Genomic DNA, 18115 nt, shown 5'->3' on the forward strand with positions numbered 1-18115 from the left:
GAGGGGCTGAAGGTGAGTGTAGCTGTGAGGGTGAGGGTGAGTGAGGGGCTTAGGTGAGTGTGGCTGTGAGGGTGAGGGTGAGTGAGGGCAACCTAAAATGCCGACCTCTGGTCGCGACCGCTTGCGCCATCTCTTGTCTCCCGTGCGAAACGGTGCCGTGTTGTTCGCACGAGAGGTGCAGAATTAGATACGAAAACATTTATTGATTTATCGACAATTTGCAGCCCCTGCTTCAGGCAGTGGTGCAAATTGTCGATAAATTAATAATTGTATGCATATCTAATTCTACACCTCTTGTGCACTACAAAATCGTGTACCATTAGAGCAATAGAGAACAAACGTTGCTCGCTGATACACTTAAATAAAATCGGCCGGTCTTATTTAAAAGTTTCAACTTAAAATACTGCAACGACTCGGGTACATGAGATGCACTCTTCACTTGCTGTCCACTCGAGTGATAGCTTTGGCAGTGCTTGTTCTCGGTCTGTCCTAAATAAGAGACAAACTTATTAGGGAGTTTTAGTAGATATTGTTCTGATACCTCTTATAACCATACCCGATATTCCACCAATGCCTTTGTGTATAAATCATATAGTTACCAGGTACCGTCATCGGAGGAATTGGATCTATCTACTAAATCTCACTACCGTAAACAGCCTTATTTTCACATGCTCAATATTTTTAAAATTTTGTGAACTGCAAATTTGAAAAATATTTTACAAAAGCAGAAGAGTGTGCTATGTATTTATAACTATGGGGTGATATATTCACACAATGACTTTTTGGCAATATTTCTGAAGTCACAAAATCTAGGACCTGAGGAAAATTGGGTAATTTTCCAGTATACTGTTTCAAACAAGTCAGCTCTGGAGCCGCCTGAAACCTGATTCACACAAGAGCTTTAAAAACAAACAAAATTACCCCCCCCCCCCCCAAAAAAAAAAAAAATAGTTATGCAGAGGGAATTTATCATTAGTCAAAGACAAGACTTGTCAGAGAGGTGGCAACGATAATGTCCTTTCTTTCCTCTTAACCACATTGAGAACAATAACATCACTGTTTCATGTCCTAGAGGACTTGTCACACAACATAACATCAAATATCTGCTTATGAAGCCCCATGTAAACAGTGGCATGGCCTTCCAGGGCAACAAACTTTGGCCTGCCTATGAAAGGCCAATAGGGAATAATCACCACAACCTGAAAATTTCCATCTAGACAGTAAATGTTGTTTTGCCTCGTCCCCTATCATGTTTTCCCAAAACTTGGGTCCACACATTGCATATTTTCCAGAGTAAATGTTAGCTACATTATTCTCTTGTTATACTCAAAGAGCTCCTTTTTTTCCCCTCTTGGCTAGGCTGCAAGAACTCGTCCTGTGAAAGAAGTCAATAGATAATTGAAGTCTGGTTCACACACTTGCACTTGAGTGTAATTAACTGCATTACAACCGCTTACAAGAGAGCACACTGGTGCCATTTATCCAGTAGCCCTGGAACATTTCTGACCTGCCATGTCCAATTTATTTATGCATCATTCTTTTGCTTTGGGCTGGATATAATTCTGACAATATTATTAGTAGTCATTTCTCATAGATAGTGCATAGATTTCATCTCTCAAATACAGCAATTCGTTCCAGTCTATACCACTGTGTAAAATATGTGAGGACACACGGCACGGCGAACGCTCGACCAGAAAAAGTCCCATCGGCGTGCGCAAGAGTAAAGGGAGTATTTAGCAATGTGCGTTCCGCACCATCAAGATTGCCAGTCTTAGCAGACTATTAAAGGGATACTACAACGAAATTTCGGCGCTCATATTTTGGTCTTTATGTGTTCAGAAGAGCCGTATCACATCGAACATACCAATATCTTGTTAAAAAAGTTTCGAAAAGGAATTTTAAAACAAATTAAATGTTAAGCAAAGAGCACCTGGTGGATGTCGCTAACTCCTCGTTTGTAATGCTCGTCTAGGAACCTTGACAGCTAGTGACGGAGGTTGTCTTGCCTCCGGCCAGGACGAAAGAAGAGGGGAAGGAGGAACTCCCCTCTTCCCGAGAAGGCCTTTTGTGTGTCGCAGAAGCCGCTATTGTCCCCCTACAAGATTACAGAAGATTAACCCGTCACTCAAAATTCGTACAAAAGCAGCCGCTTCGGTGGCTTGAACGACTAGGCCATCCTCTCGATGTCAGCCTCGCCATAGCTTTGCTCGTCCCGAGACGACCTACGTCACGATAGTGTTGGATCTCACGTGGTCTCCGCTGGGCTTTCTTTGAGCGCTTGCCAGAGTGGGCTCCTTATAACGAAAAATACAGCCACCAGGCTCAAAATACAAACGTGCGATTGTCTTTTACGGATATTGTGGATTACATTCAACCTATTTTTGAACACAACGGGAATATTTCAAATTACGTTGAAGTATTCCCTTAATGTGAGCTCGCTCTGAATATGCGCTCTAAACATCCCCTCAAATTCGGCATCCAGTGAATACCCCCCCCCCCCCCCCCTCCATAGCCTCAGCCTACAGTGTCTCCGCCACCCAAACAACAAAACTGGAAAAAAACACACAAAAAAAAAACAAGTTTTTTTTTTTTTTTTTGTAACCTAGACATGCAATTTTTCCGTTCGGAGCCTCTGCTGAGGCTTTGACAGACGGCTTGACATTGCACCAAAGATCTCTCTGCTTCAATGCGTTCATAAAACTAATTGCCGCCGTTAGGCACGAAATTAGGACCAGTGATGAAGCAGTGTCTAAGCAACCTGCGTAGCGCAAGTGCCAAGTTCTACACAATGTGGCACACCCAAAAAACGCCAGTGCATTGTCTTGTCGTAAGCGGTGGCAATGCGGTCAACCACACTTAAAAACAAATATGTGAACCAGGCTACTTCAGTTCCACGAGAATAGAGACTCGAGGACGTCCAACCAAGTGATAGAGAGCCTGTATTACAGATTTTCCAACTGCTCCAGAGGAGGCGACGAAAGCTTTGGTCATCTGCAAACGTCTCTGCCTGTTTTCCTCGTCGCCACGCGAAAACAAACCACATGCGCACTTGGTGCAAACTTCGGCAGCAAACGCTTCCCATGGTTAGGGATGGACCCTCTCTCCAATGTAGGCTCTCTATCAAAGGGTAGACCAAATGGCTTATGCACTACCGCCATCTCTCGAATAACACGAAAAACTGGATCAAAGACAGCAACAATTGCACGATCACCAATCGTAGCTCCACCGGAGCGAAACGATTTTTGGCCGGCACGCAACTACCTTACTGCTCTGCGCGACTGCTACGCACAAAGATGACGTCCTCGTCCGTTCCGAAACGCTTCCGCGCTTTCTCGAAGGCGTCGAATGGCACACTGCACAGCCGTTCGCTCTTGGACGGGTTTCGATAGAGCAGTTTCTTCTCGCTCATCCTGTAACCGCAGAGCACCACGTAGTGTCCCTGGAAAGGAAAGCACTTGCCCAGCATGCCGGACACCTTGGCGACGATGCGGTTGCTGGCCTGGCACGCGTCGCAGAACAAGAGTCCCTGGTCAACCAGCACGATTATCGGACTGCCGCGAGACAAGTGTTCTAAGATGTCGAGGAGGGTCACCGACCTGCGCTCGACGATTACGCCGCGCGAGGACGCCTCCCTGAAGCGGTCTTCGACGCGCTGGTGGTCTCTTAGCAGCGAGAGCTTGTAGTAGAGCTCGTTCTTGTATTTGGGGTTGACGCCCAGTGTGACCGTCGTGTAGACGTGGTCGATGCCGTACCGCCGGAGCAGGTAGCACAGGTCTATGGTCCAAGTGCTCGCGCCGAAGCCTTCTTCCTGCGATATGCGGTCCCGGTTGGCGAGGAAGTCTCGACGTTCTCGGTCGGTCGCCAAGAGCATGGCCACGCAAGAGACGCCACAGTCCCATGATAGCTTTTGCTCCACATGTCGGAGCGGGATGATCACGGAGCTCCGCCGGGATTCCATCTAGCGCCGTTTGGATAGATTCTCCATCGCTGAACACCGCCGACAAAACACAGCAAGCACAGGTGTGGCACAGCCGGGCACAGCTATCAGCAACGCAACCAACCTCTACGACAAAGCCACAAAGCTGACAAAGAACAAAAGCGAAACAAAAAGGTTAATATAAACCTCTCTTCATAGATGGCAGCAGCAGCATCATAAGGTCGAATAACTATCATCATCATCATCATCGACAAATTTAACAACTTTAGTAGCTTTTAGATATTTATTTTACGCCTCCGCCAAAGTACTATCTTTGCACAAAACGCAAGCGTTCATTGTCTGCATCACGCGAGAGAACTCGTTTCAGCTGCACAAATGTATAAATCAATATATTCTTCGTTTGTTAATAGTAGCCACCCGATGTCGCTACCCGTACAGCAAGCTGGAGTGTTGGTTTCGGATTCGAGACAGACTACCGCACGTTGCACGCTATAGAAAAATACTAATATCGATCACGGCGCAGTCTCGTTTTTAAAATGGATTGTATCAACCGCAAACAAAGTGACGTGAAACAATAAAAGCGAATTGTTCGGCATGTTTAATTTGGGGTCGATTTTATTGTTTGATATCGCCGTTCGTATCGCATTTTCTCCTGTCGCTAAACCAGCTAAACCCTGTACGAGTTGCTGCCGCTCGGGCGTGCCGCTGGCTGGTCACGATTGATTTTTCGCCAGCCGCGACGCGTCTTGAGTCGCGGTACAAGAACGTAAAAAGTCGCCGCAGACGTCCCCGCAAAACAATCGCGGACTTTCGAAGGCCCAAATTCTGCAATAAATCGGGCACCGCGTTGAAACACGGGATGCCCGCTGCGTGCAGACGGCATTGCAGCGGCGGCCATCTTGGAGCCAACTAGACAATAGGGGAAGGGGGGGAGAACTCACGGCGGCGAGGGGAGCGGAGGGCAACGTAATGACATCGATAGCTTTTTTCCAGCGTTTCCTAACCTTGTGACGTTTTTCGAGCTCCGGTGTGCTGTGTTGATAGTGGTTCCTCGATGCGCGCCGCTTGGGATATGTGCCGCGAGGAACCCAGGATGTGAACCGAACGCCGTGCACGGCAGCGGCGACGACCGAACAGGCCCCTGTGCAAACAGCCGCTGGGCCAGCGGGGCTTGGCGCGGCTGGGACTAGGCTTAGCTGCGATCTGGGCCAGCGCTGCCCCTACCGTGACTGATGATCGTCAGGTGAACCCGGGCCCCGCGAAAGCATGGAGAGGCTGCACAAGGAGCCCGGCGGGTACACCAAGGACTCGTCCTCCTTCACGCTGGAGCTGCAGAAGTTCCACGAGTCGCGCGGGTGAGTTGTTTCGAGTGCGCCCCTGCGCCGCGCTCTCTCAGCCATTGTGGCCGTCTCTTCCGAGGTCCGAGCTGCTCGCTCGCGAAGCGTTTGTTTTGTCGGTTTGGGCCCGGGAAGAAGTGTGACGAGCTCGTGCGGTGTTCCCGCAGGAGTCCATTCAAGCACGCGCCACGGATAAACGGCCGAGAAGTGGACTTGTTCGCGCTCTACAACGCCGTGACGGGGCTCGGCGGTTGGCAGAAGGTGAGAGCGGAGGGGTCTTTTCCTACGGGCGTTCGTTTGAATTTACCTCCAAAAATTCGCGGTCACCCAGGTTTGGGACCGGTTGCTCGGCCCCCTTTGCACGTCCTCGGCGTGCGGGGCCTTTTTTTCTTTTCTCGGGGTTCGTTCGCGATGTTTTGGGGGTCTTGGAAAAATTCGACTGCCGTCGAAGGATGTTCGGTCGGGTTGGTGTGGGGGGGTGGAGGGGGGGAATCGCTGGGTCGTCGGCGGTACTTCGGTGCCCGGGGGAGGGTCATTCGACACCTGGTCCGTCGTGCGGTCGCTCGCGCCCGATCGTCGGCGTCGTTGACACACCGCGGGCGGGGGTTCTGGCCCCGAATTAAGCTCGTTTGCGAGAAACAAAGGCGGTCCAGTGAGCTAGGACTAACGTGGATGGTGTTCAACCTCCCGCATCGTTGAAATCTGCTGCGTCGCAAGTCGCTGGCAGACAACTTTGGATGGAGACGGGCGCTTTCTGGGGGACCGAGTGGTTCTGTTTGTTTGTTTTGTCCACGAGCCTGAAAAAAATCTTTGTTTGCGTGTTAGGTGAACGATCTGCTCAAGTGGGATTACATCTTGGACAAGCTCAACTTTCCCAGAGCTTGTGTCAACGCGTCGCTGGCCCTCAGACAAGTCTACGTTCGGTGAGTTTTGGGACGTTGCTTTTTTTTTTTCTTTTTTTTCTGGCAGTTCAGTTCAGGTTGGAGCTGGGGAAGGATGCCATACTACACACCTGAATACAATTTTGTTTAAAGCAAAATAATGATATAAGATATTGCCTATGTTCTTTTTTTTTTTCTTTGGTTATCGGGTAAAAAAGAAGCCACAACGTGAGCGCGCGCAAAAACGTGCTCATAAAAAGAAAAACAAGTCAAGAATACGAAAAGCACGTGTTACGTCGTTCCATTCAAACTCGCGAAAATCGACGGCCAGCTGGTTGGAGCGTTGCTGGTTTTGGTGTGATTTTCATTTTTGTAACATTTTTTTTTCTTTTTTTACTCTTGTTGTAGCTTTTTTGCAAGATGATAGTGTGTAAGGGACTGCAGCGCTTTGGGGTCCGTTCGCTGAATAGCCTGGTACGCTTGCTAGCAAAGCTGTCTAGTTCGATTGCATCGGAGAAATGCTTTCTTCCTGCTTTGATATCAATCGTGCAGGGTCACAAGTGGCCGTAGGACGTCTGACAGGGCAAGTATTACGGGGAACGAGAATACAGCGCAAACAAACGGTGGACCAGTAGAGGAGTATACACACAGACAAGGCGAATCCCAGAGAAAAGCTCACCGGAGAGAAGCTCACCGGAGATAAGCTCACCGGAGAAAAGCTCACCGCGAAACCGGCAGATGCGGAGAAAAGCTCACCGGCAATTAAGCGTATGCGAAGAAAAGCTCACCGATTTTTTTTCTTCATTTTATATGGAAGCTGTTGGATCATGCTAAACATATATCAATTTGTTATCATTAAAATTCATCAGCTTTTTAGAAAAGAAAGTGTCTTTTCTTGTAATATTTGGTAAGCTTATTGTGTATATTGCCACCAATTTAATAATTGCAGGCGAGTGTTTTCTGTGGCTTAATCTTTAGGCAACGAAAAACGAACTGAAAACTTAATGAACTTGAAGAATAGGAAAAAGTTCGAAAACATAATAATGCCATGCCTAAAACCTAAAAATCAAAATTCTAAATGGCGAAAATCCGAAAGTGCATGCGCAACAACGCGGTGCCTGAAATTCTCTTTGAAGCTTTTGTTAACCTTTGAAAACTGGATAAAACAGTCAGTAGGAAATCGAGGCATCTTTCTTCCACGGACATGCACGTTTTGTAGCCGTTCGTGCTGGTGTTTCCATACCTTGCCTTTGTGTGATAGTGCCCTTCTACGGCGAGCCACCGATGACCTTCAGAGCTGCACACTGGCACGTTTTTTCTCGTGACCTATATAAGAATTAGTCTTCTGTAATATAGCCAATTAATATCGCAAATTGGGCGACTTGGTAAACGTTATACATGTTGAAAACCGCTCAAACGACGACGACGGAGTGAAGACAACAAACACGACAGGACGAAGCTGTTCACGTAACTAAAGCTTTGTTAGTGAAATTAACAAAGAGGAAACAGCGTAGCCGACACTGATTACGTCAGCAAATACCTACTTATCTATTAGGCACTACACAATATTTGGAGCTGAAACGGTTCACACACCACTACTCATATGAGCTCGCAAAGAACAAACCTCTTTATCTGACAGAGCTACCGACGGCGCACTTTCAGCTGTATATAAATTGCATTTTTTACCGGTGTACAATATTCAGATTTTATACTTGCGGCTTCAATAATATACAAAATGGGTGATTACTAATTTCGGAGGAATTAGTAATTATACCTAATGAACTTCGAGAATATTACAAAAAGGGGATATATTTTTAATGAGTGACGAATGAGAATCGTGTTAAATTGACGCGTTTGACACAGAATACTCTAAGTTAAAAAAGAAAATCGGCGAGTTTTTCTCCGCATCCGATCAAAGGCCGGTGAGCTTTTCTCCGCATATGGCGGTTTTGCGGTGAGCTTTTCTCCGGTGAGCTTTTCTCCGGTGAGCTTATCTCCGGTGAGCTTTTCTCCGGTGAGCTTTTCTCCGCCGCCCGACAAGGCACTGGCTTTCTCGTTCCGAGCTGCATCAGAATGTATTCTCGTTCTGATTCATCACCAACTCGCCCAGATTTTTACGCTTCTATTACAGGGACGTCTTTTCAGCTCCCCTCTTTTGCTGCACAAGCCCACTGATTCTTGTGGTGTCTCTACTGTGCATGGGTGCTCAAAGCTTGCCAGACATGATGTTATTGTCGAAGGTGAAAAGATTGTGCTTGGTACAGTTCAAGTTGGCAGTCTTCTCATTTTCGTGAATGTTGGTGACCGTTTCCTTTAAGTCGTGCTCCGCTGTTGGCTGATGACAAGTTTTTGTGCGACTCCCTCCACGTCGTGTGTTAAATTGGTCTCCGAGTGGTCCATGGGGGGATGGTAAGACATACAAGGTACCTTTTCTGTATGAGGAACAAGCTGAAGGGAGTAGGGGTATAATTTATATCAGCCGATTTCTCTCCTCAAAGTCTGGGCAAGGGTTATAAGATCCTTTGAGGAAGCTCTGAGTTTGGATTGGTGACAGAAATTCTTCTGGACGGAGTGTACTATCGGAACGCTAACTACTGTTCTAAGGTGTTTTTGTTGCTCAAGATTGTAGCTTAGAATGAGTTTTGGGTGCGAGCTATATTTCTCAAGAATTCCGTACGGCTTTGCCAGAAGCCTCAGCACACACGTGTGGCTTTAGAGGTTGGTTTCCTTGCGCGGGTACTTGTGGAAATGTAAACCTCAGCAAAGCCACCATCTTATGCCTGGGAAAATGCTGCACCCCGCTAGTGAGATGGAATATTGTTGAGTCAGGGTCGATCGGGGATGGAAGAAGTTTGGCTTTGTTTTTCTCCAGTAACAACAGGATGTATGAAGTTTGGAGAGTCTGCCACAGGTGTATTTGCTTTAGTGAGGGCTTTCCTTATGGAAGGTTTCATTAAAAATTTCTCCTCCAAGGTCCAACCAACAGGTTCAGTCGCGCCTTTTAAGCATTCAGATAGATAGATGGACTGATGCTAGTGGCTGTACCCTTCATTTTGAATGGTAGCTTTTGCCACCTAATCTAAAATCTTTTCTGCCCCCCCCCCCCCCCCTCCCCCTCCTAAAGTTTCACCCCAAGCTTTATTCCCTGTCAGCCCATATAACCCATTAACTTTATGTGCAATTTCACACTTGCCTAGATCTTTTCCGCGGATCCCCTAACCTCGTTTTTTGTTGTTGTAATGCCCTTCTCATTTGTTCTCGTCTCCAAACCCCTGCGCTTGGGTCAAATCTGTTAGGAGCTAAGGGCCCAGCCATCGGTCCTTCTGTTACCATGGACGATCTTAGCCTGACCGTGAATTTAGTCTCGGCTTGTAGATCTTTAAAGGCTGCGTACAAAAATCAATGTTTCCAGATGGCATTCGTTAGAAGAAACATGCAAATGGACCTCTTCCATGGGACACTTCCTTGCCATCTCGACTTGAGTGAGCCTCCTGCTGCTGGGGTATTGCAGCCTGTAGGACATCTGATGGCTCTTTGCCGTATTGTTGGGACCTGTGCTGGGCTCACTGACCATTAAACTCCATTTCACCTTTAGTGTGAGCGTAGCCGAAACTAGAACGAGCTTTAAGCGTGTGCGATTGTGCAGTGCAAGCATTGTTCAGGGCAACATTCTTGGAGCTTCAGCTTTGCTTGTACATCAAATGAAACAAGCTTTAGTGAAATTTCGAGCATAACTGGGAACAGTCTTAGTTTGGGTTCTTAACCGAGGGTGGCATTGCTGTCTGTGTTGTGGCTTGCACCTAGAAGGTAGTGCATTGCCTTTGCCATTCTGTTTGACTTAAGCTGGGAACTGGATGGTGGGAAGCAAGCTTGCGTAAGGGCTTCTTTTGAAAGTTGCCGAATTAGCTTTGCATGGGCGATTCTGTAAAAACGAAGAATGAAATTGCTCACCGACTTTCTAGACAAAAAAAAAAGCATGTGCATGAGTTGGTTTGTGGATTCTTCTCGGGCATCTGCAACTAGTTTCCGAGGCAGTGGTTTCTCTAGATGCGATCACGTCGAGAGCTTTCCGGCTTAATTTTACATTAATCGAGTGTTGCGTGCATTTCCTTATGGAAAATGGGTTTGGACGTTTTTGAAAAGATTCAGTCTCCTCTTCAGTCGAGCAGATTACAGACTCCTGTGCTTGTTTTTGTTGAATTTCAGTATAAGAAACCACATTGTTGTTGTGCCATTAGACCTTGAATAACTCCTGTTGGGTGTCGGGCCTATAAGTACCAGCCTCAAGACATAATGCACATGGCAGAAACAGTGGTTCTTTCTTGTTGGACAGGGCAGTTGCACACTGTCGGTGTCTGCTTTTTCGACATAAAAACACATAGATCTCATGTTTATTTTATATTATATTCCTACTGTGCATCAGCAAGCATTTTATCAATAGCATTAGGAGCGAGCATTGCTTGTTTCACTTACCTTTCATGCAACTTACCACTTATGTCCTTCACCAAAAGTTTGTCTTTGCAGTTAGTGTGAGACATTGGGGTGTGACAAAATAAACTGGCAATGTATTTAGACTACCAGCTTTTAAGGTGACTGCTGTCTTCAGCACTGTGGGCACAAGGGTTAGCACAAAAGTAGAATGTTTTTGTGGATCTAAGGATGATTTACCAGTGTTTGGTGCAACACTCTTGCACCAAGCAGCAGTGTTGCCCCGGTGGCATGCTGCTTGACGAGCGCAGTAAAAATGTCCAAATCAGTCGGGGAAATAGTGTCTGCCAAGTTATGGTTCGTTGGAACATTTTGCTCACAAATACAAGGTGAGGTGCAAGGGCGAGCACGGCACAACACATTTCCAGCAACACCACTGTTTTTGAAGGGCATAGCAGAAGAATTCAAAGATGCTTGCCAAATGCTACCCACCCAGTCTGGGTGAAGCCCATCCCAGCCGAGGATCAGGAATTTTCAACTAAAGTTACCCATTGCTGCTAGTAACATATGACACCAGCTATTACAGATTGATTACCCGATAACCCGTCCATACTGGAGTCTGCTTTTTGCGATTTTCTTTGGTCCTGCGTTCGGGTCCTGGTCGGTGCTTGTCATGCTTCATGTTGTGAGTTCGTTGATTCAGTTTAATGCAAAGGTACCGTGCCAGTCTGAACATTTTATACGGGTTGAGGCAGTGGGCTTTGCCATTGGCCCTTACATGACGAATTTGAGTGCGCCGGTAAGCTACAGGGGTAAAAGGAAGGCGACAAAAAAGACTGAGATGGATGTTTTATAAAAAAATAATGGGTACATTATGGAGAGCAACTAATACCAGTAACTGCAGTGGATGGAGCTCACTCATACAGTCGTTACCCTTAGTTTCGGGAAGTTGTGAGAGGTCGGTTGTTTCCTGGTCACGAAGATAGCACTTAACCGTTTGGTACATTTTGGGAACTGGATACATGGGACAAATCTTCGGGTGCGTGTGCACGAATTCGTGTTCTTCCGCCCGTTGAAGGCACTATTTTGCGTAGATCTCATTCTCGACCGGTAGAACGTTACCCCGGAACTTAGTTTCGAGTAAAACGAAGGAGATATCGAGAAACGAGTATATCGGCGTAATTTCTCTCATTAATCAATCCCGTTCGGGAGGGATTCATCGTTTCGAGAGAACACGCTCACCAGCGCGCGCGCTTTCGCGTCGGTAGTCTGCGTCACTGGGTCGGCCGGGGTCAACCGTCGTCTGCTACTACGGTACGCCGTCTGCTGCTTTTGTTAGCCGTGTTACCCGGTGGGAGAGGAGGGCGGAAGCCCCGAAAAGGGAAAGGAGATAACGGGTGGGGGGAGAGGGAAGGGTGCCGCGTAACGGCGGGTGTTTGTAAACAGTATCTGGGCTGGGAAAGCGTGCGGATCAGCTGTGCTTTCACTTTCCCGGTCGCGGAGGGAAGGGGTTGCGTCACTGGTTTACCTGCCTGCGGTGTCGGAGCAGCCAGAGCAGCTCCGTATCGGTGGGAGAGGGGGGTTCGGCTGGAGGAGGGCTTTCCCGCGCTTTCGTGCTATTCCCGAAGCCACGTCGGCCGCGTGCCCGAAGGAGTCGTTCTGATCGCGTGGGTGTGTGTTGGGGAGGGGGGGTTATGATGATGATGACAATGACGGTGATGATTTGCGATGTTGACATGTTGCTGGCTGCGCTCTAAAGGCACGCGGGTCACGAGCTACGTTCACTCGGGTGCGTGTTTGTTTCTTGTGTGACGGTCAGATTGGTCGTGGTAACAGCGTCTGCAACATGTACAAGCAAACGTGCCGGCAGACGATTGTCGTCGTCGTGTTTGCGGCGAACGCGGTGTCTTTTTTAGCAGCTTCGGGGGGAAGGAACGTGAGAGCGGCGGTCAGGAGTTCTGCTGACGGCGGCGAACTCTGCCGAAATATCGCTCCCTCGATCCGCGTCTTTTGAGATTCAGGAATGAACAGCACGGCGGCGATTTGCCGAAGTCACGTGGCTGTGCAACTTCTTTTTTTCTTCCAATGGACGTACTTGCAGCTTTTTAGAAGCCAGAAAAATTTTCTTTCATATTTATTTTTGTCAATTTTAAGTATTGAGTGTGCCTTCACTGACCCGCGACTTTGATTGATTTTCTTTGCTGTTTGTGTCTAAACCATAGAAAACGGCACGTGACCACGGAGAAGAGAGTCGAGCGCGACTCAAACTGGCCGGCTCTCGATCGGCGGTTTTCGGGCGAAGAGAGGACGAATTTCCAGCCGAAAATTCTGTTGAGGGTAATTGGGCTCTCATATGTCATGTACAAATAACAATCATGGCGAGCTTAAATACCCTGGCAATGTCCCTTCAAAATAATAATTAACGTCACTGACTTTTTTAAAAAAATTATGTTATTGGTTTTCACCAATCCACGCTTTACCTCGCCGCTACAGTAAGGCTGTCTTACCCTCGGGCAAATTGCCACGTGCATTTACTTTAAACGGGTAAAACCTGTTTTTTTTTTGTTTGTTTTTTTGTGCTCTTCAAAAGGTTTTTTTGCTTTAGCTGCTAGCAAAAGTCCTTCCTAAACGAGTCTTGTACTTTTGTTTGGGAGTGTAGTGGAAACCACGAGAGCACAATATAAATGCGCATGTTGTTTTTATTTATTTATCCATTTACCAATAGCGCCTGACGGCATTATGGTGGAGGGATGCATCCATACAATATATGCATAACAAGGGAAGAAAAGTGACTTTTTCGGAAAGCCACATACGTACACTCAAGAGGAGCACAGACTAAGGACACTGGAAAACAACAAAGAACATCTCACAATTCGGCGAAAAAGAAGTTACGTCGTCCATCATTTCCGGAACCACTGAAGAAAGTTGGTTAGATTCACTGATAGTTTTCGGGAAAGAAGAAGAAGAAAAAAAAAAAAAAAAAAAAAAAAGAAGATGACCTGAATTAGTTATGGTGTTCGAGGAGAATAATATTATATAGCCGAAAACCGGACGACATTCGTATTCGCTTACCGTGATAACGCCTTCCAACTTCTTGCGTCTCGTGGCAGATATTACGATTCAGAGCGATTTTCTTAAAAAGTTAACGAGGTATAAGGGATCAGCAGTCTTTAAAATAACCTAGATTTTTTTTTTTTTTTGAGCTTGTTTCGCGATTGACGCGACGTCTTTATTCATTTTTTAAATTATTATTACAGTCGTTACTTTGGGCCAAAAGGTCGCCCCCTTGACCACGCTCCGAAAACCTGTCTCGGTACGTCGTTGACCGATGTTTTCGAGGATCCCAAAGACACGGTCGTTCCGTCGCTTTTGTCTCCTCGTCGACGCGGCTTCGACAATAATAATAATTGGCAGCTCGGAAAAACAAAAAGAAAAAAAGGCGAAACCTGTTTTGGCGTTGGGAGATGTCGCCTCGTAGAGCGGGCCGTCCTTTGACGCCGTCTTTTTTCTTAATTCGTTTTTTTTTTTTTTTTTGCCGTCGGAAGCGGCAACGTCGACGAGGCCCCCGTCGCCTCCGGGCTCGCAGCAGCGATGAATGGGGGAGAGCGGTCGATCGTTGTGTGTGTTTGCCTTTGTTGTGGCTTCCGCTTCGAACGGCGCAGCTTGAATGGGAACACGCGGCTATGGCGGGCGGGCCGTGGCGAGAGACTTCGTGTGGCTCGCCTCTGCTTGGTCGGTGCCGACGTTTCACCGAGGAGGATATACGGCCAGAAACAGGGGGAGAGGAGGAGGAGTCGAGAGCGGTGCGGGGACGCAGAGCACCGAGCTCTTGGAATGATTAGGCGGTAGACGGAAAGCTGGTTGCTTTTTTTTTTTTTCTCACTGTGCGAATAGTGAGTACGAGGCTAGCGGTGCACCGGCTAAATTTCTCGTTTACAGCGTGGACCAGTGTCCATAATGTGGCGAATCTACCTCACGGATCCAGAACTCTCCGTATTTTAGCCCCCTCCCCCCCCCACCTTACGCCCCTTTAAATAAAGGGGGGGGGGGGGAATACTTTAGACAACTTTTAAGGACTACCAATTGCACATGTTTTCTCACGCACTGGTGCGCACTATAACAGCCTAGAGAATTTCTTATAACCGAAATCAATATTAAAAAAAAAAAAATAAACAGAAAAAGATAGAAGTTGCGCAGTGAGCCTTTTCTGAAATACAGACACGGAAGCAGTTGCGGTGTTAGCTGCGACGCTTCGCAACTGCACGCAGGCTTTATCTCTTTTGGATCGCGTTTCTTTCTTTCCCCGGTGGTCTTCAGAAATAAATAATGCGTCTGTGTTCTACTTTTTGGAGTGTAATCAAACTCCGACTCTTTTGTCGACAGTGCGCTTCTGTGTGTGTGTTTTAAATTGCAGCTTTTTCCTGTTTTTATTTTAGACTTAGGAAATGTCGCGTCTGCTAAGTAGAGACTTGTTTTGTTAGTGTCACTTGGGGAGCCAGCCTGAAGGCGGCATCGAGCCAATGGATGCGTTTACGTTGTTTACACTTGGGGTTTCGCTGGCAGATCCGCGCCGGCGGCGAGCGGAGTTTGGAGCCGGGTGACGTATATTTACTCGTCGTCGTCGGAAAATCCGGATATGGGTCTCGGAACGATCCAGATTTTCTACCACCGAAGAGCGAATTTCGCCCTCCCGGCTCCGAAATCCACTCACCTCGGGTGCGGATTCGCCCGCGAATTCGCAAGCGTAAAGTTAAACGCACCATAACGAAAGCTTCAAAAACTTAAAAAAAAAAGAAGAAAACCGGTCATGTTGAGATTTTCGTCGCATTCTGCCGATCTCCGTCCCACGACAAATTCGCTTCTTGACACGAGTGCAATTGTATATAGAAACATGTCCTCTACTTAACCAAATCGTCTCTTTGAAGAAAAAATATAAGGGCTGAAAAAATATCTTGTTTAAAATAGCAGAAAAAAAAAAGCGACCGGCTGGGCGGACGAATAGTGCCATGCGCGACATGCCTAGGTATTCTCCCTACTTTTCCCGAGAAGCTATCCCTTTGGTGCAGTTTTGACCCGCAAGCGTATTTCACGGGGGGTGTCCTTTGCACAACGACAGGAAGGAGGGAAAGAGTAGGCAGGTATACAAATAAATTGCGCAGATCCGCCGGGTTTCATCAGGCTAGCGTTAGGGTCCTTGTCTCTTGGGGTGAAATTGTTAGCGCGGGAAGAAACTGTTGGAGGGATACTTATCTGGGTAACCAAAAATAGACGTACAGATTTCTATAATAATAAGAATTACAAAAAAAAGTTAATGATAAATGTAGTGATTGCGCAGGCGAGCTGGTGGATGTTAACCATTTTGTTCTTAGCCCGAGACTGAGGCAGGAAAAGAGGAAAGTTTCAAAGTTCTTAGCCCGAGACTGTTCATTTTTCTTCTACTTTGAAACTTTCCTCTTTTCCTGCCTCAGTCTCGGGCTAAGAATAAAATGGGTAAAAAATGTTAATTGTTCACGCAGCGGGCGTTTGTCTGCCCACGGTAAATGATAATTTATCCAGTGCGGTACCACCGCTAGCCTGGGGTCTTTAACGCGCATTAATCGCTAGTGATACACATCGACACGCCGGCACGATGCTCATCCAGATCGAAACGAGCAGGGGTGGGGGGCTAGACACCACGATCTGTACAAAATCCGATGCCCCATTCGGCTGATTGGCTGCCCCTGACAGTACAAAAACAACCATGAAGTGGTTTTCAATTCCAGACGTGTTTTACCTGTCCGAAAGCGGCGAAGCACGCTCTGCCGCAGTAACGAACGCCCATCCAGCGGGGAGTTGAGAGAGGAAGCCGTCGTCGTGCAGCACGACACGCGTATTGCCACGTGACCCGTGAATCGCACATGGCACGCTGCTTGCCTGCCCGCCCGCTGCCGGCAGAACGAGCTGAGGAGGAGGGCTGGGTCGTTGACTTCCTTTTTCCCCTCCCCTGACCGGCCTTTTCTCTTGCATTCGTTTTTTCCCCCAATGTTCCCTCCTCTCGGCTCGGGCGGTTCGGGTCGCGATATACTTTTTGTTGTTGTTGTTGGTCGTTTTGGGGGAGGGGTGGTGGCAAGGGCGAGGCGTTGCTATTGGCAACCGGACGGGGGTGGCGGTGCCGGAATTTCAGGGTCAGCGGCACTCTCTTTGTCTCTTCCCCTCTAGCTTTGTTGCGGGCGAGGAGGGTCTCTGTCGGTCTCTGGCGTTCCACCCCCCACAGGGATGTGGTACTGTGCTGTGGCTGGGATGCGTCTTCACTGTGCCAACACGGGGCTCTTTATGGTTGCTGCCCCGAGAGAGAGAGAGAGGGGAGGCTATAAAGGAGAGAGAGAGAGAGAGAGCGAAGAATGAGAAACGAGTATTCTCCCGGGTTGTCGACGTCAACGACGTTTCGTATGTGCTCGTCATCGTGGCGGCATCAGTGCTCGACGAATCCGCACCCTGTTTGTTTCACGCCCACTTTTTATTCGCCTAATGTCTCGTCGATCGCCCACGTTTTGGTCTCGAGCAAAGACTTGATCGACATTTATATGCGAGAGCTCGAGATCGTATCAACAACGGTCTTTGGTCCCGGTGGGCATTGTCGGTCCTTGGCCCCGGTAAAATGTTTCAAGAGCCTTTCACGAGCCTCATGTACTAACGGACGTATTGTTCGCTCTATCGAGTGTCGAGGCACAGCCCTCCAGCATTCGCCCTGCCAAAGAGACGCTGCCTCTTCACTCGTTGCCGACCATAGAAAGTTTAGCGCATTATTCGGTTTGAGAGTCCATCCAGGCAGCACCGTTTACTGGGGAGTTTTAGTAGACGTTAAATGTACCCGATACTCCCCCATCGCCTTTGCACTTGCTTGGTCTCTTTATTATCGGGTATCGCATTATCAGAACCGTTTACTAAAACTCCCGAAAAAAACAACAAGAAACACTAAACATGGGGAAACAAATTTTCCTATCTATATCTAAAATGAAAGTTCGTCTAAATGATTTCAAGCTTCCACGATGGAAGCTTGAAATGATTGCGCTCTAACAACAACGCTGCCAAATGCCGTCAGAATTGAAGTTCTTACATTCCTTTGATTTCCGTCGATGAGATATTCGAGACACTCGGTGGCCGAGTGGTCTAGCGCACACCAGCTCGGAGCACGGGGAGCGAAAGCACGCGCTGCAGAACCCAGCGATCCTGGGTCCAATTCCCACCCCTGCGTGTTTCGATCTGGATGAACACCGCACCGGCGTGCGGTCGCGTATCAGTACTGCGTGGTACACGTTAAAGACCCTAGGCTAGCGGTCATACTGCTCTGGCTAAATTGCTCATCAGACAAGTCGCATGTTGAGGCAGACTAACTTCAGGCCGTATAAACGTACATACACCAATTTTTCGTCAATACTCGGTTCCAGCTTGACAGCCGATGCTACAAGCGTGAGCATGTGGCCCGCTTGCACTGCAGGAGCGCGCGTGCTTGGCAGGGGCATTGAACGCCCGGAATATACATGGGTAAAACG

At 47.7% G+C, this 18115-nt stretch overlaps 2 protein-coding genes across 2 annotated transcripts in view; one reads left to right on the forward strand and one right to left on the reverse strand.

The window, feature by feature from the left end:
- Positions 1-1001: 1001 nt before the first annotated feature.
- LOC8043144 (protein GUCD1) lies at positions 1002-4124 on the reverse strand. The gene has a single exon (XM_002416060.4). It carries the CDS (start codon positions 3956-3958, stop codon positions 3263-3265), a length of 696 nt encoding a protein of 231 aa, XP_002416105.2. The 5' UTR covers positions 3959-4124; the 3' UTR covers positions 1002-3262.
- Positions 4125-4719: 595 nt separating this feature from the next.
- Positions 4720-18115, forward strand: part of LOC8043147 (AT-rich interactive domain-containing protein 2) — an 83842-nt gene continuing 70446 nt past the window's right edge. Inside the window, 3 exon segments of the mRNA XM_029983890.4 lie at positions 4720-5292; positions 5442-5535; positions 6100-6197. Coding sequence (XP_029839750.2) covers positions 5204-5292; positions 5442-5535; positions 6100-6197 — 281 coding nt within the window. The 5' untranslated portion in view covers positions 4720-5203.

The sequence above is a fragment of the Ixodes scapularis genome, unplaced genomic scaffold (genome assembly GCF_016920785.2).
Source record: "Ixodes scapularis isolate PalLabHiFi unplaced genomic scaffold, ASM1692078v2 PGA_scaffold4__175_contigs__length_147842914, whole genome shotgun sequence".
NCBI lineage: Eukaryota > Metazoa > Arthropoda > Arachnida > Ixodida > Ixodidae > Ixodes > Ixodes scapularis.

What these genes read in the sequence shown, in the direction of transcription:
- LOC8043144 (XM_002416060.4), bottom strand. Translation starts at nt 3,958, where the DNA reads ATGGAATCCCGGCGGAGCTCCGTGATCATCCCGCTCCGACATGTGGAG.